The sequence below is a fragment of the Typopeltis vanoorti genome, chromosome 9 (assembly GCF_054136105.1).
Source record: "Typopeltis vanoorti isolate ZY-2024b chromosome 9, IOZ_Tvanoo_1.0, whole genome shotgun sequence".
NCBI lineage: Eukaryota > Metazoa > Arthropoda > Arachnida > Uropygi > Thelyphonidae > Typopeltis > Typopeltis vanoorti.
In genome coordinates this window covers 44,140,997-44,164,788 of record NC_143557.1, presented here as the reverse complement: position 1 = coordinate 44,164,788, position 23,792 = coordinate 44,140,997, and the positions used below count along the sequence as shown (strand labels likewise).

The 23,792-nt window shown below is 34.7% G+C and overlaps 1 protein-coding gene across 1 annotated transcript in view; it reads right to left on the bottom strand.

Annotated features, from left to right (window-relative positions):
* The window catches only part of nonC (serine/threonine-protein kinase Smg1), a 1,124,353-nt gene that overhangs the window by 180,608 nt on the left and 919,953 nt on the right, over nucleotides 1–23,792 (bottom strand). Inside the window, exons 62-63 of the mRNA XM_090398044.1 lie at nucleotides 16,327–16,495; nucleotides 4,758–4,934 (exon numbers count right to left, since the gene is read on the bottom strand). Of these exons, the coding sequence (XP_090254170.1) occupies nucleotides 4,758–4,934; nucleotides 16,327–16,495 (346 nt within the window). The remainder of the gene's footprint in view (nucleotides 1–4,757; nucleotides 4,935–16,326; nucleotides 16,496–23,792) is intronic.

Below are 23,792 nucleotides of genomic sequence, written 5' to 3'. Positions count from 1 at the left end.
ATATTTCTCAAACAAAGAGTAGCATGAGTGGTTGCAGCATGAATGACCTAGTCAACAAAGGCTAATTTTCTCAAACATCCAAAAGCTGCAATAGTGCATTTCAGACTGATTTTTCTCATTAATGTCATAATTTGCTGATGTTTGACTCCCAAGAGAGGGGAATATGGTTCACAGCTTATACAGTATATCTGAATGATATATTTAATATGATTCTAAAACTAAAAATCAAACATGAAACTTTTTCAAGTGACTTCAGTCATCTAGTAAGTGGGATAATGGTTTCACAGATTGTGATGATATTCATTTCCAATCTACATAACAAAATTTGCAAACATCTATCCTCATAGCCTATTAGTTGGAGAGTGAGTTATGTTAACCACTACTGACATGCTGCAGTCTCAAAGCAGCTTCCTAGTAAAAAGAGTCAAAGGCTTTGGTTATATCAATGAAAAGTTAGTGACATTGCTCGCAACATTTTTTTTTAAGTTGATGTACACTGAAGATCTTATCAAGTGTCACAGGAAGGCCTGGGAATGAACTTATATTGGAAGAGTTTTTTAAACAAGAGAAAGCAGTCAATCTGCAAGAATACAAATAAAATTTCCTCAGCAGAGAAACAAATGACACTGATACTTGAATTGTACATCTTCTTTGAAAAATCACACAGGAGATCTCATCAGGACTAGCAGCTTAGTTGGATTCCACATGCTTCATGAATATTCAACCATAAGAGGTGGAGAACAGAGGTCATCCCCAAAGCTCCTGGAAATGTAGAAAAACTGATCAGTTACAACTGTGTTCTGATTGACATAATTAAAATAAACATAATAAACAATGATAGATGCAGTATCTTTGATGGTATGGTAGTCATAAGAATCAACAAGAATGGCTTTTCCTTAGATTATCCAACTGCAACTGATTATCACACACCCCCTCTTTAAAGTGCAAATGGCATCATTCTGCCACTTGTGATGTTTCATGGATTAGCTATTGATCTTAATGTTTCTAAGACTGGTAGCTAATCATTTCATTGCAGGTAATAAGAATGATATATTTAACAGCTGGACAGAACTGGCCACACTTTGCAGGTTCCTTCAGAGCATATCACATTGACTCCATGTGGTTGCATCTTCACCCATCTTAGGTGCCATCCTAATTGTGACTATGGTAGTATGAATATGAATAACATGATGATCAGTTCAACAATCATCAGTAAGTGATGGTTTTAGTGACAAGGACATTATTATAGTCATGAGCATGGATAATGATATAATAATAAGTCAACAGTAACCTGAGCAAAGGGGAGTACACATAATGTCTTGAACTTCATGTATTCATGAAAAACATTGCAACAGTGAAAAAAGAAGATCATGTTCAGCACACTATATCAAGATGAAAATTCCACCTGAGCTGGATTTTCCAACAACCTCCTTCCAATAGTTCCTGCCAGAATATTGAGCTGTATTCCACTCCAGCAGATATTGCTCAAAAGAATCACTTTTCTTGGCTTTAGATGCTACAAAATATGATGTCCAATTTGGTATTGATCTTCTTTTCAGCTACAGTATTGATTCAGGGTTCAAATAATGAGGTAGACATTTTTTTGGGAACCTCTTTGAAGTCCCTCTACCAATCTAAGGTGAGTAGAGGAGAACTGCTTCAATCTGCAAGTAACTGAATCAAATACTAACCTTCTAGTGCTGATTTGTTACTGGTAATTTCATATTCACTGTCCTGTTTCTGTCACGCCATTTATCAATAACTGAAAGACTTGTGCAGTTATCGTGAAGGGATGGTGGTAGTACCAATTTGGAAGACATCAAGGCACGATTTATTTTACTGTAGGAATGTTGGTGCACTACAAGACATACACCAAATAGTGTACGTGTGTCAGCAGTATATTTTAATTAAGACAATGATTGAGAAAGGGAAATATCTGTATTAGGATTTATATATCTGGAAACAGGCACGTGATAAGGTGCAAAGAGGAAGGCTCTTCAAATAACACAGTTAAAATGGAACAATAAACAGAGGGAATATGTATTAGTATAATTTATGGCCTATAATTAAGATGCAAGTTAGCAGTTAGAATTGAATGGTGCACAGGAACATGTCTTCGATGCAAAATCCAGTGTGCAAGCTAGTCATACTGTTGTATTTCATCTATATAGAAAAATTAGTAGCATAAACAGATAAAATCAATGGCAGAATCGTGTTAAAAATAATTTGAAGTTAGCAAAAATGAACATCATTAGAATTCAAGAACATGTGATAAAAGTTAATCTGCATATTTCATGCAAATATATGAGGGTGGTCTGAAAAGTTTTCGGCCTCGACCATATTTTGCAACACTATCGGAAAGATTTTTTTTTTCTAAGTTGATACATCTGTCATAAGCATCCATGCGAAATTGCAAGTCATTCTAATAAGTAGTTTGTTTTATATAGCTGTCTGAAGCAAAAGTGTTGTCTGTATCCCTCGAAATGGATAATACTGAGTATTGTGCGGTTATAAACTTTGTAAAAGAAGGTTTAACGGGGAAAAAAAATTCTTATGAAGTTCATAAAAGCTTTGGGCACTCTTCTCCTTTGTTTTCAACAATTAAGAAATGGGCTGCTGAGTTTAAACATGGCCGTACCAGCCTTGAAGATGATCCATGTGAAGGACGTCCAAAAAGTGTAACAACACCAGAAATCATTGATCAAGTGCACGATATGGTATTGGATGACTGGCAAGTCAAAGTGCATGAAATTGCTGAGACTATAGGCATTTCAAAAGAACATGTAGGATATATTTTGCTGAAGAATTTTAAATGAAAAAACTTTGTACAAGATGGGTGCCGCGCTTGCTCACAGCAGATAAAAAACGCACTCGCATGAAAATCTCTGAACAGTGCTTGGAACATTTTAACGAGAATAAAACTGATTTTGTGCATCGATTTATTACTATGGATGAGACATGGATTCACCATTACACACCAGAATCTAAACAGCAGTCAAAACAGTGGACAGAAGCCGGCTGCTCAGTGCCAAAAAAGACAGTCAGTTCCATCAGCAGGAAAGGTCATGGCACAGGTATTTTGGGATGCTAAAGGCATTTTGTTTATTAATTATCTTGAAAAGGGTAAAACAATAACTCGGGAATATTATTACGATCTTTTAACCAGACGAGTTGAAAAATTTGTAAGAAAAGACTAGGTTTGTAGAAGGAAAAAAAATCATCTTTCATCAGGACAATGCATCTGCCCACAAAGGTATTTTGGCATCAGGAAAATTAAGGGATCTGCAATGAATTGTTGGAACATCCGCCCTATTCCCCAAATTTGGCTCCCTCTGACTTTTATCTCTTCCCAAAACTAAAACTCTTCCTCGCTGGTCAGCGTTTTTCTTCGAATCAAGAGGAGATTGCAGCTGTAGAGAGGTATTTTGCAAATCTTACTGAGAACCACTACAGGGAAGGGATAATGGCGCTGGAGCATCGCTGGAATAAATGTATTAGTCTTAAGGGAGATTATGTTGAAAAATAAAATAATTTTGAAATTATAAATATATTTTTTCATTGTTAGGCTGAGAACTTTTCAGACCACCCTCATAGCTTTATATAAATCGATAAAATGTTTTCAGGACCCTTTAATGAAACTGAATAAGTACTCTAACAAATCTGATATGAAAATCAGCAATAAAAAAGGCAAACAATTAAAATTGACAAGAACAGAGAAAATAATTAACTGTATTCTCAATGCACTACAGAAGTAAAATATTTCAGCTATTTAATGGCAAATTAAATATTGAAATGGATAGCAAACTAAGCTAAATTTATATAACGCTGGCCTAGTTGGATTGGAATAAGAGAGCAATTAGTCAAAACACTAGAACAGCAGCATACAAGACAGTGTTGAATTCAATTTTAGCGTAAGGATCTGACAGTTGTGTTATAAATAAAACAGACTACATGAACTCATAGATATAAATTTTATTGACAATCTATAGAACAAGATATTTCAATCTGCAACTTATAGATATTTTTCAATGTAAATTACAATTCAATTCAATTTTCGTATCACTTTCATACCTGCTGTAATGTGACCACTCTAGCATGCAGCTCATTTCTTGTATATGAAATCAATCCTTGTAATTATACTTTTCTGAACTGTCAGTTATACTGAAGATGATCTGCAAATTTTGGATTAAAAAGCTTGGAACTTTACTAATCTAAGACTATATGAACACATAGACACTTTCTTGTGTTTATGTGTTCATATAGTCTGTATCTATGTGGAAAGTAATAAACTTTTTAGAAATCAAAATCAAAAAGTTGAATCAAAGATTAGTGATGAATACAGGATTCCGAGTAATATTAGTACAGTGAATAGACAGAATCAATGGCAAAACATGGCAGATATTAGAAATAAATTTAACACAATTAGTGTTGAATGTGTGAGTATAGCTAATCTAAGATGTTTTGGTCATTTGCAGAGTAAAATAAAGGTCAATTCCAGGATGGAAGGAGAAAAAAAGATTCAGAAGAGGACTAAGCTCGAAGTGAAGTGGACTAATATAGTTAGCATGCTATAGGAGAATAAACTGTAATGTCCGACAAACAGATTAATCTGGAGGGGAAACTGTTGACAGAAAGTTTGTAAAAATTTAAAAATAATTATCAATATTATCAGGTTTCCTGTATAACCCTTGAGGCTACATATCAGGTAATTATGATTATGATGAATAAACTGAAGATATTATGTTTGCTTCACTTACACTAACACTAGCAGTCTTTTCTGCAATTGCTGTCTCAAATTCTTCTTGTGTAGATGCTAGTGATGGATTTGCACCAGCTGCCCACTTCAATCTCTGTTCAATACTAGCAGTCAAACTAAGGTAGCGCTCCTGGCTTGCTCCCACTGCTGTTTCTAAAGATAAGAGTGTTTGAACAATCTGAAAAAAATATTAAAAAAGCAACATCATTTTAACACACTTATCTTCAAGTGCTTTGAACTATGTATTATGTTATTGTTAATAATAACATTTTAGAGCTTTCAGAAAAACACAAATAATTGTCTTTGTAAATATGGTCCTCAACCTGTTACCAAGGGTAAAGCAGAGGGCCACAAGCAAATAAATATTGCATCTCATTATTACTATTGAAAAGTTTGTTATCTGATAAAAATCAATATAACTGAAAATTTTTTATCAAAAATTTTGCTCCCAGAGAAAATAAATGTTATTTCTTAAAGATAAACAGCCATATTTCTACTTCCTGCAGATATAATGTGAATAATACTGTACGTGGAAATTTTCATAACTGTATCCCCAGTATTTTATTATGGCAGGATGTATGTATGTATTTTGCCAGCTTACTGCTTGGTTCATCAGGATCAAGTCAATATATACTAAATTATACAAAGAATAAACATCAACAATAAATTTAATTAAAGCTACTAAGGACTTGACTATAAATTAATTAACTCCTGGAAAGACATAGTTGTGAGAGTAGTCAAGGGATCTAAGATGTCATGAAACAAAAATGGTTCTCTAGAAGGAAGCATCAAAGGTGTGTGTGTGTGTGTGTATTTCTAAAATTTTGCTAATCGTCTTCAGTTCATGTCCATAAACAGGAGAGAGTATATTAAAGGTAATGAAGTTCGTCTGACAAATATGACTTCAAAAATGCAATCTGCTTTCTCTAAATCAAGAATGTTACAGACAAGATAGCAGTAATGTTATTTAATTACAATGTTGAAGTGGCTTCTATCCCAATGTATAAGATTTATAAATTCTTACATCTAATGAAGCCTCCACATCATATTTTATAAAATTTACTGCTCTTGTGGAACTTCCTGTGGACCAGATGGGCTGACTTGAAGAGATCTCAAGGTGAGAGCAAGCAAAAGATGTGGAAAAGAAGAGGCAGCATAGATCAGGTTTAGCCTTTTACACAACTAAAAACAGAAATGCTGTACACCTCACATAGGGTAACAAAAACTGAAGTTAAATTTAACATCAAGTTTGATCTGCATTTATCAATAATCTAACAACAGCAGACCTGGGTTATTACTGTCATATTATGCCACAGAACATGACAGTACTAACTACTTTTGTTCAATCACATGTGTTTGTCTAACCCAACAAGACTTTTTTTTTTTTTTTAAAAAAATCTTTGATATGTATTAGACTGTTGAAGTTTGAAAATAAAGTTGGAACAAGGGTGTTATTGATCAGTATTCATATCCTGAGCAGAAATACAAAGCCTGCCCTTTTCTCCAAATTTTCCCAAGACATTTCTATATGCTTGATAAGATTCATTTTACTCTTCTAATTAGATCTTCAACAAGGAACCACTTTTTCCATTTGCATTATGTCAGCTGCTTGCTCTAACGACTAAAAAAAATTCCTCCCCATCTTCCTTAAGGGAACCTTCTGTGGGACCATAGGCACAAATAAGTTATTTTCTATTTTGAGGTTTACCTACATGCCTCTACTTGAAATTGCTTTCCAAACAAAAAGTTTATCTTGATTTTTGTGTTGAATGCTATTGCTGCTGCTTCCTTTCCTTGATCATTATTATTATTAGCTCTCTAGGATATCAAAGACTCATCGAGTGAGACCATAAATCATTCACAGCTGTCATACCTTCTCTTAAACTCATTCACACTGGATGCACTCACTACTTCAACATGCAGACTGTTCCACTAGCAGTTCTATGAGAGACAATTCTGGCCTTTACTCCTTTCACAAACTTATTGATGATCCTGTTCCTCTTTCCACCTTCCATATAATGAAAAATTTCATTAACTGATATCCTATAATGCCCTCTCAAAAGTTAACAGACCTCTACCCTATCACCCCTCTTTCTTATATCTACTAGTGTCTGCAAGGTCACATATTCTCAACCTCTCCTAATAATCTACATTTCATAATACTGACATCATCTTTGTAACTCGTCTTTGCAGCTTTTCCACGGGCATAGAGTTGGTCTCCTGAAGAGACTAAATCTGTGCCTTGTAGAGAGAGGCAAAATGACTCATATCCTTACATGGCAATATTTGTTGCAACATTGCAATTCTCTGAGTTGTATTTGTAGTTTGTTATATGACCTTTGAACTTTATATCTACCATGACTCCAAGATCTCTAACCCAGTTAGTTATCCCCAAGCATAAACCCACAAATATGGTATGCTGATGGATATTGCATCACGCCAAAGCGCATAACTTTGGCATGATGCAACATCCATGTGATCTTTTCTAAACTAAGACTCACATGCCAAGGGCCTAGCCAATTCTGCTAAACATTCCTTTATTGCCTGAATTTAACATTCTACACTTATTATTTAGCAAGATCTCATCTGTTTTCATCTTCTTTGCATTGATAATACCAATTATGTCTTTATGGTATCCTTCTGAAAATTTTATTTCCTTTCTATTAATACCTCTTATATTGATGATTCCCATCTTTACTTCTTCTGGCACTGGATTTGTTCTTATTCTCAATATTGAGATTGTTCCAGTAGCTGACTTTTCACTGTTCATTGAAAAGTTCCCTAGTTCTCTGACAAAAACAGCAAGGGGGGGGGGCCTTATTTAACCAGGCAATGCCCTAGCTGGTATGAGCTCACACCAGCTAGGGCATTGCCTGGTATGAACTCATCATAGTATACCATCATATGCATGAATCACCTGTACAACATTATGAATTCATTGGATAAGCCCCTCCACATAGATATTTATTGAGCTACCAATATATATATATATATATATATATATATATATATATATATATATATGTAGAAAGTTTTTTACCTTGGGTATAATATATGTTAAAGATGCCAAGCTATTTTAAACCTGGTTTTATTCCATTTCCCAAGTAAGCAAACAGAAAAATAAGTCAAGTTTGCACCTGCACGTATTGCAAGTCTAGCTGACCCGAAAAGTAGTGCAAGTCAAGGCAACTCGTCGTAAAGGAAGAATAATCTCTGATCACTGTTCTTAATATTTACCCTTAATGCAATGCCCATCTCCTTGAGGAGATGTATGATGCTATGTATTAAAGGCAAGGGGCCACTACCCAGACCGGTTTTGACCTTTATTGAGGTCTCATCAGTGAGAGCCAGGCTTAGGAATACCAAGATTTACTTAACACAGAGCTTATAAGCATTTCAAACCATAATAGGTCACAGAAACATAGCATCATCCACATGTTGAGAAATCGAGCTAGAAAATTTATCTGTGATAAGGAAGAAGTTCAAGCAGAACTGTCTCAAATAGCTACAACACTCTCACAAAATGGTTATCCTCAAAACATCATAAACAAATTTCTATACAAAGATAACCAACAAGAAAGAACAGTCTCCCAGCAAATTTCAACAGCAGTCATCCCCTTTATAGGTTCAACTTCCACAAAAATTTCTTCAGAATTCTTGCGATAGGTTCTGAAATCCCAGATATGTAAGGAATTGGAACTCGATGTATTGAATCTTCGTTGTTTGTGGTGGATTATAAGAATCGAGAAGAAATCTGAAGAAATATGAGTTAACTGCTACGTATTCACCTATTAACAAATTATCTTTCCATTTTACTTCTTCTAAAGACAAACGCTCAACTATATCTCTTCCTGGAGTTTATCAAATTCCCTGCAACTGTGATCTCTCCTATTTTGGATAAACTGGACGTTTTCTTGAAAAAAGAATCCAAGAACATCAACCCTCTATTCCTCACAACAAACCTGAAAAATCTGGATTGGTTCAGCACGGGATTGAAACTAACCACAACATCCTTTGGTCAAAAACTCGCCTCTTACATAGATCCCGTTATACATTTGCACATTTATTCAAAGAAAGCGTAGAGGCCTTACTCCATCATCCTAACCTGAATCGGAATGACTGTATATCTATATCAAAAATCTGGGAAAGTCTAATCAGGATAACTTATTAATTCATATTAATTTTACGTTATTTAATATTATTAATTAATATCTTTATTTCAATAATGTCTCTGATTAAAAATATTCCCTTTAATACTTAGTAATATAACATCACGTGGTTTGTTCTATTTTTAAATGATCTATTGTTAATATTTTAGCTTGTATTTTTTTAAAACTGTTCTTGTAGTGCCACTGAAGATGATCAGCTATTTCATCAGACCGAAATATTTGGATAATTAAATATCTTTCTTGTGTTTACGTGCATATATTATTCAGTCTTTATATCACAAGTATCCTTAAAACATCATATTTAGAAAGTTTTTTACCTTGGGTATAACAATATATGTTAAATATGCCAAGCTATTTAAAACCTTGTTTTACTCCATTTCCCAAGAAAGCAAACAGACAAATAATTCAAGTTTGCCGCTGCACGTATTGCAAGTCCTGACCCGCAAAGCAGTGCAAGACAAGGCAACTTGTGGAAAAAGTAGAATAAGCTCTGATCACTGTTCTTAATATTTACCCTTAATGCATACCAATCTCCTTGAGGAGATGTATGATGCTATGTATTAAAGGCAAGGGGCCACTACCCAGACCGGTTTCGACCTTTATTGAGGTCTCATCAGTGGGAGCCAGGCTTAGGAATACCAAGATTTAAGTAATACAGAGCTTATAAGTATTTTACCAAAACAAGTTACCATAAGGTGCTTTGACCTTATTAAATAAAAATCTCAAGATGAGAAATATATGTAGAAAGTTTTTTACCTTGGGTATAATGTATGTTAAAGATGCCAAGCTATTTTAAACCTGATTTTACTCCATTTCCCAAGTAAGCAAACAGACAAATAAGTCAAGTTTGCGCCTGCACGTATTGCAAGTCTAGCTGACCCACAAAGTAGTGCAAGTCAAGGCAACTCGTGGTAAAGGTAGAATAAGCTCTGGTCAAGGTTCTTAATATTTACCATTATTGCAAAGCACAACAATCTCCTCAAGGAGATGGGATTTGCATTAGGTAGAATAAGCTCTGATCACTCTTCTTAATATTTACCCTTAATGCAAAATCCATACATCTCCTCAAGGAGATGGGTTTTGCATTAAGAGTAAATATTAAGAACAGTGATCAGAGCTTATTCTACCTTTACCACTAGTTGCCTTGACTTGCACTACTTTGCGGGTCAGCTAGACTTGCAAATACGTGCAGGCACAAACTTGACTTATTTGTCTGTTTACTTACTTGGGAAATGGAGTAAAACCAGGTTTAAAATATCTTGGCATCTTTAACATATATTATACCCAAGGTAAAAAACTTTCTACATATATCTCTCATCCTGAGATTTTTATTTAATAAGGTCAAAACACCTTATGGTAACTTGTTTTGAAAAAATACTCTTGATATTGCTCCACCTTAGACACGAGTTACCTCAGCTTGCACTACCTTAAGGGTCAGTTGCTGCAGTATCCGGGTATTTGCTTACGCTTGAAATCGCCGAACTTTATATAGTTTCTAGTATATTCGGCATGAAACTCTTTGAGTTTCTTATTAGGCTAAGAAACAATATGGGATATATATCCCTTAACTTAAACAAGTTATATGTCGCCGAAATGAAGCCTTTGGCTCTTCATATGTCTAATAATAAAATACTATTTGAAGTTTCGACTCCTGTATCGAGGTCATCATCAGGATACATGCGTGTAAGGAACAAGCTACATGCTACAGCCCTGTATACCGGTGAACTAAATATATGTAGTTAATTAATCCTTTTTCCTAGCCTGACCTCTAACGATAAAAAATAAATACAAATAAAAATAAATAAAATAAAATAAAAATAAAATATATATATTAAAAAAAAAATACAACTACAATAAACTGCTAAGGTCCTCATATATTAACATTCTTCTGGATTTGTACAGTTCTGATTGTTATAATATGATTTCCTTCAGTTGCTATTGAATGTTACAAACACTTCACCAGGTTGTCATCTTTGTGTTAGATGGGTCCTCCACATTCTTGGAATGGTTAGGCCATCATTTTTGTTGAGATTTGGGTTATGTTTGAGAATTTCACGACTCTTTAAATTTCCTCCCAAACCAGGTTTTGGTGCGGTATGGGGACTTGGTATTTTTCCAATCAATTCTGTGGTATGTTTGGAGTGCGTGGTCAGAAAGCCCAGTTTTTCCAAAATGGAGGTATTTAATGTGTTGTTTGTGTTCGTCTTGTCTAATTGGGATAGTTCGCCCGGTTTCCATGCATGGTATGTTACATATGCATTGTATTTAGTGTGGAAGAGGATCTTTAGAAGAACTGAGTAGGTGTCTTAATTTATTTGGGGGGTTTAAGGTTGTTTTAATGTTGTATTTGCATAGTGTTCTGTCTATTTTTTCAGAAATGCCTCTAACATAAGGAATGGCAATAGCATTTCTGAAATCTTTTTTGTTCTTACTGGTATCTTTGTGGAGGATCTTGTAAATAGTTTTTTTACTGTATCCCTTTTTTTATAAATGTTGATCTTGTATTCCTGGTTTAGAGCTTGTTCATAGAACAAATAGTTTGAGCTCTATGTTTAAGGGTGCTTATGACACCTAGTTTTTGTGTTGTGCGGTGGTAAGAATTTTTGTGTATGTATTGGCCTGTGTGTGTAGGTTTGCGGTAGACTGAGAAAGAGAGACAGTCAGAGGGAAGACGTGTACTAAGTGTGTCTGGATACGTTTGTGTTGTTTGTTTAGGTGGCAAAGGAATGTATTTAGTGCTTCGCGGCCGTGGGGCCAAATCATGAAAATATCGTCGACGTATCTGAGCCAAATTTTGGGCTTTAGACATGCTGTCTCTAGAGCATGTTGCTCAAAGTCTTCCATATACAAGTTAGCTATTGGGGGAAAAAGTGGTGAGCCCATGGCTGTACCTTCTTTTTGAAGGTAAAATTGTTTTGCCACACGAAATATCCGGAGCAAAGTACGTGGGCAAAGAGGGCTGTGATGTCTTGTGGAAATATGTTCTGTAAGAGCAAGATAGCATCACTGATTGGGACACTGGTGTAAAGGGAAGTTATGTCAAAGCTGACTAATAAATCTTGGTCATTGAGTGTAATGTTTTTAATTTTATTTATGAAATGTGTATTTTTATGTAAGAAGGGGACCGACCTACCAATTCCTTGATTGAGTGTGGCCGCTAATTTTTTGGCTAAGAGATAATTTGGGTTGTCAATTCCTTCAACAATCGGACGTAATGGTGTGTCTGCTATGTGTATTTGGCAGGCCATAAACTCTAGGTGCGTGGGCATAATGAGGTATTAATTTTTTTGTTGTTTCTTCTGGCCATGTGTGGATGGATTTGATTAATTCAGTTGTTTTCTTTTTGTTATGTTTTGTGGAGTTGTAGTTTACCATTTAGTAGGTGTTGTGGTCCGATATCAAATGGTTCATTTTTTCAATGTATGTCACACGGTCTAAAAGGACAGTGGCATTACCTTTATCTGCTTTCGTGATTAAAATGTCTTGGTTATTTTTTAAGGATTTAGGGCTAGATTTTCCGTTTTATTTAAGTTGCTGCTTAGTTTTTTGATTGAATTCAGTATACACAATGTTTCCATGCATATTTTATCAGCTAGATTGGTGGGAAGGGATCTTAAACCTCTCTCAACATGATAAATGATATCAAGTTTGTTTACTGACCTCGGAGCAATGGTGTAGTTCAAACCTTTCTTTAACAGTGAGAGTTCATCTTAGGAGAGATTGTGGTTTGATTGGTTCATAACCAGGCTGTGGTCAGATGGTGGCTGATCGCTCCTACATTCGTTTGTGGGTGATTGGCTGCTCCTTGTGATGTTGGTTTGTGATTGGCTGTTCCTTTCATTATGGCGTCATGATGGTCTTGTGCTTTTCTGTTGTTGTTGTGGGGCTTGAAATTTCATTATTAATTTTTCTTTGTTTTTCTGTAATAAGTGCTTGGCTGAGTCGTCTGTGATCCTGTCTAAAACCGCCCAAATATCTGGATTGACGTAGTCGGATATCTCTAATTTAAGTTGTAGAACTTTGGCTTGGGTCGATGCTAGGTTTTTACGTGCCTCGTGGATTTGTTCTCTTAACAAAACTTTTTCCAACCGGGCATAAATACGGAGCACTTTGGCTGATTTAAACTTCTTCATTAGTTTAATGTGGTTGGGCATTAAGTTGCTGTCTCTACATCGTTTCAAAAAGGCTAGTCGATTCGTTAACATGGAAACATGTATCTTTAGCTTACAATACGGGCTGCACTGCTTGTGGGTCACATCTCCATGGATTATGATGATTCTTTCTTTTAAGGTTACACGGTGATCAGCATTCATATTTATAAATTTAGGGACATAAAAACACACATGTTGAAAAGATTATTTTATTAATTATTAATAAAATACTATTTGACATTTTGACTTTGTACAAAGGAAATTATAATGGAAACAGAAGAAATATACAAAAACAAATATAGTTAAAACCATAGTACAGAAAGCTCAACAATATTCTTGGAACAGATTTATTAATAAAATAGAAGATGATAAGACATACCATATGAGGAAATTAAACAATGAAGAAAGATATATGGCATAAATAAACATAATACAAGAGAAACAATGGATAAAACATTATAAAAATTTATGGTATGATCCAAATTTAATAACAGAAAATAATAATGAAGAAAACAACACTGATATAGAACTAATAAAATTGAAAGAACTAAACGAAGCAATAAAAGTATCAAAAACTATAAAATCAATTGGATTAAGCATAAATACACAGCTTTGGAAATATGGTTGAGAATATTTCAATCACATGATAATTAATAAATTAATAAATAACTGTTGCAGGAAATGTGAGGTTCCATCAAACTGGTCAAAAGCTAAGATTATATCTATATATAAAAAGAAAGGAGACACAGATGATCATAGAATTACAGAAGAATAACTTTATTAAATACAGGTTATAAAATTTACATAAAAATCCTGAATAAAAGACTTGGAAATATTACAAACAATCTACTTTCAGAACAAAATGGTTTCAGACAATGAAGATCGTGTATAGACAATATTTATGCGATAAAAGAAATTATTGAAAAAAAGACAAGAATTTAATTTAGAGACTCATATGGCCGTTATAGATTACGAGAAAGTTTTTGATAAAATACACAGAGAAAAACTAGGGAACATTATGAAAAAAACAAAGATATCCATTACATTTAATATAAGCTATTCAAAGTTTCTATAAAGATACAAAAAATAAAGTTACAGTTAGGTAATAAATTAACAGAAAAGAGTGAAATAAATTAGGGTGTCAGACAGGGATGTAGCTTTTCTTCAACTCTATTCAATATACATATATATATATATATATATATATATATATATTGAATAGAGTTTATTAAATACAGGTTATATTTAATTTTCAAATATTATCAAAATTAAAAAAAAAAAAAAGTATCCAGTTAACCACAATAACTGTTATCAATACAATACAATGTTGTGTGCAGATGATATTACAAGGCAATGAAGATGACTTTCAAAAATTACAAATTAAACAAAATAAGCCAACAATATAATTTAAAAATTTCACAAAAGAAAAAAGTCATGGCATTTAAAGGTGAGCATCATGTTAGATCAAAAATAGTTATAGAAAATAAAATAATAGAACAGGTGATATAGTTGAATTATTTAGGCTGCATAATAACATATCTAAAAGATAAAGCTATAGGTGAAAAAATAAAGAAATTTCAGAAAATCTGTGGAACAATTAAAAGGACACTGAATAACATAACAAGAAGAGAAACTGCTAAAATTTTATAAAGTAATGGCCACTCTCTTATATGGCTCAGAAATATGGATATTGAAAAGAAAGATGAAAGTAATACAAGCTGCATATAATGAGATTTTTAAGAACTATTAAAGAATACACAAAATTGGACCATATAAGAAATGAAGACATCAGAAAAGAAGTAGATATTTATAACATGAAAAGATCAAGGGATATAAAGAGAAATGGAAAGAACATCTATTCTGGGATGGAAAGATGTGGAAATAGGAAGACTAACAAAAAGATGGAAAGACCAGCAAAGAACAGGCAAATGCCTAATTCTTGAAGAGAAGAAGAATGTACCAACCAAATATAGTGTTCTTAATAATTATTTTCTAATATATCCTAAACAAACACATTTGCATCCCTCCCAAAGTAGATTTGGTAACAATCAAAGAACTCATCATGATATGTGGCATGCCCACTTATATACAAAGAGGAAATTTTGGTGGGCGAATACACCTTTGTAGGAGGTGTAATTGCTCAGCCACTAAAATGTGAAGGGGAGTTCTCTGTACACCAAAGTGTAAATGTGTTAATATCATTTTGTGTTGTTCCCAACCAAGAAAGGTTGTCTGCAAACATATTTATACATCTGGTACAGTGGGTAAACTAAGGTTTTTTTCTATTTTTTTTTTTAAATCAATTTTATGTATTTATTTTGTATTTTTTAGTCTGGAAACCCTCCGAGTTTTAAAAGCACTTCAGAGTCTCCAATAAGTGGGGTGGTGGTTTCACACTGGATGATGAAATTCATTTCCCACCTCAAGATAATCAAAAACATCCATACCCATGGCATGATTCAAATCTGCAGCCTGTTGGTTGGAGAGTGGGTATGCTAAGCATTTGGCCAACCAAGCCTATCCATTTTTTCCAGATATTACCCTATTGTACAGAAAGGCTACAGCATTATACTGTAATCTTCTTGATTTTTGGTAGCATTATTGGAAAGGATCCTGATAATGGAACAAGAAGTTTTCTTGTAGATGCTCTTTATAAAAGTTTGCTGATAATCTGATACTCATTCTTTAGGGCTTACTCATCAGAGCAAATTGTTCAGGCTCTATGTTTAAGAGTTCTTATGATCTCTAGTTTTTTTGTATTGGGTGTGATATGAGTATGTGCATCGGCCTGTGCACGTAGTTTTATGGCAGACCGTGAAGGAAAGAGAGCCTGAGGGAAGATACCTGACAAGTGTATCTAGAAGAGGAAGTGTGTTATTGTTTTTAATCACAATGGTAAACTGGATGCATTTGTGTTGTTTGCATTTCTTTGTAAATTAGATGCATTTGTTTCTATATGATGAATACTGATCCTGTAACTCTGAGAGAAACAATCACAAATATTTTGATTTTTCAGGTATTACAATTGCCCAATCTCAAAGAGATTTGAGTGTGGAGTTCTAATGAAATATGTATTAACTAATATAGATAAAAATCTTTGACTTAAAACCAACTTCTTTTGTTAGTCAGTAAATAGCAAATTTCATCCAAGTAAACTATATTTAGATCCACTTGCTAAGTTAGCAAAATTTTCTGATTATATCATTTTCAACATTGTATTATATAAACATACATGATTTGCAGTATTTACCTTTCTCATTTCAGACATTACGGACGCCCTTGCTGGAACTGCTAAATTCTGCAAAGGTCCAACATTTCCTTGAATCAGGAGATCTTCATTAAGCCATTGGTAACGAGCAAGCTGGAGCTGTGCTCGTTGCAAACTAGCTTTCAAGAGCATCACAGTCTGGTCAAGGCGTCTAAAAAAATTTCCAAAGTTAGCATTTAATGCATATCTATTGCAGTAAATAACATTTAAGAAATTTGATACTATTTTAATGCACTTGTATATAATGTAGTATTTTTTTAAACAAATGTGCATAAAAACAGGTGTGCATACTTAGCTGTTTTACTAAACAGTGCCAATGCTCTATGAAAAGTGTTATGTAAGGTAAGAAGTGCCTCACTGCAGAACTATATCTTTGTTTTTTGTTCATACAAGGAGCTCATATGGCTTCCCACAAGGTACATATATCATTAATTTAATTATACGAGGTTGCTTAAGGGTTAACATTAGATAACTGGGAGGAGATCTCCATAATCTTTTAAGGAAGGTAGAGAAGTGACTGGGACTTTTGACCTAATATCTATCCCAACCTTCTTGTAATGCAACCCATTAGTAGGTATCTAACTAGATAATGAATGAATGAAGCTGTGTTGCAAAATTTGGGATTTAGTTGGCAAAACTGTATTTTTATTTTCTTATTGACTTAAATCAAAATAAAATGATGGTACAGCATAATGGAATTTCATGCTAGCTGAGACATTGCCTGGATAAGCAAGATCCCCCACTGTCATCATCAAGGAAACAGAAAGAACAGTGAAACTTTACTGGAACAAACTCAAATGAACATCAGTAGAACCCAAGACTGGTACCATCAGCAGAAAAAAGCATCAATGGAAAAGAAGTGAAACTGGCAGAAGAATTAGGGAGGTACCAGATCAACAAAAGAGGTGTGTTACCAAAATAAAGAAAGCAAAAACAGGTGGGATTCTTCTAAATAACAAATACAAGACATTATACTCAGGCAATAATGCCCAGGAAAGGAAAGAGTAGCTGTAATATTCAACAGTAAATATGAGGATCATCTTCCAGAATGGCAGACATCATCAAATAATAATTATTCTTATTATTACTATTATGTGACACTTCCAAAGAGTCATTGTGAGAGAGCACTCTACTCTACTCCACTCCACTATGTACATCTCACCATCTTCCTTACTACGTGGTCGATTTGCCTGTACATACACAGGATGAAAAACCAGAGTTTCTGGGAGAAAAAGAACCCTGCTGCCTCCATATGATAATGACTAAATGGTTTCAACTGAAAAAGCCAATATAAAGATGCCTCTTATCATGACAAGAATTGATCTTTTCCAATCAATGGGTACAATGTTCTGTTGTTCTTCCAACTGGGCTACAGAGGCACTAATATGAAATTCGTCTCTCACCTACAGACAATCACAAACAATCATGTCCATGGCAGGATTCGAACCTGCAACTGGTTGATTGGAGTGCTGATATGTTAACCAAGCCAAAAAAAAAAAAAAAAAAAAAAAAAAAAAAGTGTCTTGATAGGACTAGTTTCATCTCAAACCTAATGTGCTATAGAATGTTATTCACATCATTAGCACAGTTGTTATCCACTATCCATCCACACACAATGATGTAGGATAACAGAATAGGGAATTGGTCCCAGAGAAGGTTCTATGAATGAAAAAGTGTAGGAATTTTTCAAAGCATCAGAGAATTCTTTTTATTTTTACAAACATTTCTTCTGACGTATCTTATATATGATAGATATGAAAGATGCATCTGGCAATACTGATCCAGAAAAGGAAAGAGGAGCTCTAGTATTCAACATTAAATATGGGGATCATATTTAATGTTGAATGTACAAGAAACACTTTATACTTCATCGACCAAATCTTTAATCATGACGACTGCTTTACCATCCCAAAAGTTATACTCAATTATATTAAAAAATTGTATTATAAATAATTAACTTAATTATAATTTTCAGCACAACAGTTTTTAACTTAACAAATGCAAACTACATGTACAGAGGGATTCAAATTTGTCACATGTGCTTCTACTATTCAAATACGTTACTGTTGTTCTTTGCTCTCAATGACGATGTCTTATGATATATAAGCCAAAATATTTGTAAAATAAAGTTAACTTTCTACTGTAGCATATGAGGGCATGCTGAAAAGTTGTGATAATCATCATGAAAGAACTGAGGTAGAATCATGTAACTTGAACATTATTCTACATATTAAAGATACATTTGTTGCTGCATCATTTGCAATCCTCTGAGAAAAAAGTCTTTCCCTTTTTGCACAAATCACTCATCAGGTGCAAATATGACTTCATCATATGTGGTAAATTTTGTTCCTTTCAAGTGTTTCTTTAAATTCAGACAAATCGGGTGGGTAAGGTAGACCAGTGCTTCCCAAACTGTGGCCCATGGCCCCCTTGGGGGGTAGTTTTGTTGGGTGGGGTGGTGAAATAACGAAAACAAATTTAAAATGTTTTAAGACTAAGTACATATTTTTTTATCTTAAAAAAAAACATATTTAATTTTTATTATTTCTTTTTTGTTATTTTGTATATTTTAATGGAAAAAATCATGCATTGGTGATTGTGTTGGTTCACAAATTTTGCTTCCTGTGTATTTTGGCGCTTAATGAATATTAGTAAATATATGTTTCATATGAGTTTCATTTCAAAGGTATTGATAAGAAGCACAAAAAAGATTGCAAACGTAAAATCTTGCACTCATTTAAAAAGGCCAAGTTTTTCGCACTTTAAATTAATGTTTCATTCCTAGTTACACAGGTGTGGGCGATGGGTATGAAAGAAATCTGCTTGGAGGTGCAGGGCGACTGCATGATAGCACAGATCACATGTATCAGAACTAAAAATGGCGGGATTCCCTTATTCACTAATTTCATCTTGTTACTCTGTGGTATGCCGGTATCAGTACGTGATGCTATTATTTGATCTATTCTATTCTATGTTAAACATTTAACCCTCAGATGGATAAGTGGCAGATAAAAAACAATCAGCAGACTCACAAATGACAGTATCATTTTACCAGAACAGTCCGCATCTTCTTCAGCACCAGATGGTAAGAAGCAAAAAATGTCATATGAAAAAATTCAAAAATACGATCCTTCTTATTTGAAATATAGGTTTGTCCCATCATGTCATGATCCAAACAAATTGACTTTTTGTGTAGCAGTAGTGAAACATATTAAATTGTTATTAAACTTCTTTTATGTTTTTAATTCTTACTTTGTTTATTACTAATTTTTAATTTTTAAAAAGTTTATTACTAATAATAACTACCGAAAATCGACACACACGGGCCAATACATACATGCGAATTCATACCACCACCCAGCACAAAAATATGGAGTCATTAACACCCTTAAAAACAGAGCCACAACTATTTGCTCTAACCAGCAAGCCCTGAAACAAGAACTAAAAATCATTAGTGACACATTCATAAATAATGGCTATAACAAAATTACTGTCAATAAAATACTTTATAAAACCACAACAAAAACGAATCTAGATTACAGTAAAACCATAGCCATCCCATACATTAAAGGGTTATCAGAAAAATTCAACAGAATCCTACAACATTATCACCTCAATGCCACCTTTAAACCACCCACTAAACTTAAAACCATATTCAGCTCCTCTAAGGATCCTCTCCTCCCATTAGCACATCCTGGAGTCTATTGCATCCACTGCACCTGTAACTTACCATACATTGGTGAAACAGGACGGACAATCCCTATATGCAAGAAAGAACACATTAGACACATTAAATATAACCAGTATGGTGAAGCAGGCCTCTCAGACCACGCACTTAACACCTTACACCAAATCAACCGGAAAAGCACCTGCTCCTTACACCGCACAAAAACCTGGTACGAAAGAAAATTTAAGGAATCCTGCGAAATCCTGATAAACCATCCAAATATCAATAACAAAGATGGTATGAAAATTACAAGGATCTGGATGGCACACATTCAGCCAACCTAATATGAAAGATTCAACCTAAGTCAGGACTCTAGCCAATCCGCTAGTATTAGAAACCATTCCACTCCAACTGGCTGGAATAATGTTAATATATGTATATAGTAGACAACACAAATAATAGGACGCTAGCGTTGATGTATAATTTTTTATTTTTAATTTGTATTTTTTTTCCCCCCCACCAGAGGTCAGGCCAAGAATTGTGGTAGCGGTTGGTCAGTGTCTTTAATGAACCAGTTTAATTGTAGTATAGCTTGTTTCTTGTGTATATTTGTACGCTCCAGAAGATGACCTTGACATAAAGGTCGAAACGTCGAATTGTAGATTTTAGTTATATTAAACTAAAGTTTTTATTCAAACACGGTAGTTGTCTCCATAATTTTCAAAAATGCATTCGGATCACCGCGCAAGCCTAAAAGAAAAGAATATATCTATCTATATAAAAATATAAGATTACGTGCAATGTCAAATGTGTATGTAAGATGCTAAAAATGTAATATTTGCATTTGATTTTTGCAATATTCGCTGTGTATGTTTTGTATTGAATATAAATACAATAATTATAATAGTATATGTCTGTATTACAATCCCCCCCCCGGTGGGGCCGTGAAATATTTTAATTTTTCCAAAGGGGCCTTTAAGATAAGTTTGGGAAGCATTGGCATAGAATATGAACCATTATTCTGACTTTACTTCTGCTTGAAGTCATTTAATTTTTTAAAAGTAAATTTAAAAGTAAGGATACTCTGCAAAGAAAAGGAAAACTGGTGAGATCATTCAAAGTTGGACAGTATGGTTAGAAATTATTAGTTTCTGGGAAACTGGGTGGTGAGCTACTCATCTGGAACTGCAATCTGACTATGAGCTTTCTAAGTGAAACAACATTAACATACATTATTGGTGCTGGAATTACTGCAAATGCTGGCACCAGACTTTCCAACCAACAGATCCTATTATAGGATTTAGAGTATACTCATTCCAATTAGGCCTGAAAAGAGCCTCAATATTTTTCATGATAATTCCCTGTTCTGGGAGTGCGTAATCTGTGCTTCTGCTGCTTTCCTTGGACGTGGTAGCCATTTCTCAGGCTTTCTCTCCAGAACAGAACCACTGTTTACTGTTAGGTCAAAGGACATGCATAAACTACCATCAACAGTTGATAAGGCAGACACTTGAAAGATGCGCTGCCAGTTACTAGGAATTACATCCCAAATTACTAGGAATTACAGGCTAAAGCCAACTGGCGTTCATTTAATAAAAGTGCTCATCACCAAAGGTCAGAGCTATGTTGCACGTATTAGCTCTAGAGATTAGTTATAATGTAAAGTTATTCATGCAGAAATGATATAGCATAATATATACCCTTGAATGTGCACATCAGGTAATTGATGATGATGATGATATTTGATTAAATATTTATTTTGACATACTTGGAGTAATTTCTGGCCAGCTAGAATAATTCAGATACATTTCTTTGTATTAAGTTGAAGTTAAGTCTAAGATCAGTAAATCCATTTCCTAAGGATGAACCTGTTTAGGTATTTTGGCACATTTAAAAAGATGAATACCAAAAAGAGGATAATCATCATTATTATCTTCACATCATCTTTACAATATTATCATTTAAAATGAATGGAGGATGAAAGATAAGCAAAACAAACATTTGAAGCAAAATGGTATGAAAATGATTCTAAGAAGTCATAGAATATAAAGAGAGTCAATGCAGGCAAGAGTGCTTTACAAGATTCACAGTGTTAATAATGATCAAGTGAGACAGACCTGAAGAAGAATAATGTGGAAGAACACGGTTGAGAGAAAATTAGTCATAAAAGACTAAGTGCACAGAATGATAATGTGTCTTGCAGGTATACACCACCAAATGATCATGAAAAGAAATGAGTCTTATTTGACTTAGAAGGGAGAGGAAGCGAAGGTAATTTTAACATATTACAAAATAACTCTCATGAAGTAACATCTGTCTCTTATTCTCTTGAAACTCAAGTAAAAATAATTTGTTTTAGTGAAATAAACATTTTATCTCAGCAAAATGAAAATGTTTAGTTCTTCTTCTTCTACAGCTTCTCCCACTTAAGTGGGGTCACTGTTTCTTATGAGTCTCCTCCACACCTTCCTGTCTTGGGCTGTCACCACATCCAAGTTCTTCATCTTCAAGTCCTCTTCTACCCGCTCCCTCCATCTCTTCTTTGGCCGCCCACGCTTCCGCCTTCCTTGCACATCCATCTGCATGACCCTTCTTCCCACATATTCGTCCTCCCTCCTCATCGCATGACCAAACCATCTCAACCTTGCCTCCTGTATTTTCGCTCCTAAGTTCGTAACTTTCACTGTTCCCCTGACACAGTCATTTCTCAGATGATCCTTTCTGGTCACACCGCACATCCACCTAAGTATTCTCATCTCTGCTACTTCCATCCTGCTGATGTTATTTTTCCTCAGGGCCACAGTTTCTATAGCATATGTCATACCTGGCCTCACTACTGTCCTATAAATTTTGCCTTTCAGATTGATCGGCACCCTCTTATTGCATAACACTCCAGCCATCTCCCTCCAGTTCCTCCAACCCGCTTGTATACTGCATCCCACTTCCTTCTCAGCTCCTCCATCTTCTTCCACTGTTGAATCTAAGTATTTAAAGTCTCTCACCTTCCTGATGACATTTCCTTCCAGCTCCAGATCTGTCTCCTAGCCACCGCTCAACACATATACTCTGTCTTACTTCTGCTCAGTCTCATACCTCTCTCTTCCAGTACTTTTCTCCATCTTTCCAGTTTAGTTTCCGCTTCTTCTCTTGAATCTACACACAGCAAGATGTCATCTGCATACAACATTGTCCAAGGTGCATCTTCTCTCACCTCCTCTGTTACCACCTCCATCACAATATTAAACAGAAACGGACTTAATGCTGACCCTTGATGCAAGCCAACTGTTACTTGAAAACTTTCTGTCTGTCCCAAACAGGTCCAAACACTTGTCTTCACATTTCTGTACATTTCCCGCACCAACCTGACATATTTCTCCGGCACCTTCTTCTCCCTCAGACACCTCCAGACTTCTTGCCTTGGCACTCTATCGTATGCTTTCTCCAGATCAATAAATACCAGATGTAGCTCCCTTTGTTTCGATATTTTTCCATCATCTGTCGTAACCCAAAGATAGCATCTGTTGTTGATCTACCAGGCATGAAGCCAAATTATTCCTTTGCAATCTCAACCTCTTCTCTCAATCTACCATCAAGAACCCTTTCTAGGATCTGCATTGTGTGGGACATCAACTTTATTCCTCTGTAATTTTTACAGTCTTGTGCATCCCCTTTACCCTTGTAGATGGGAACAAGAGTACTCTCCCTCCATTCCTCGGGTATATTTTCCTGTTGGCAAACTTTCATGAACAGGTCCCACAGCAGGTCAATTCCCTCTTCCCCC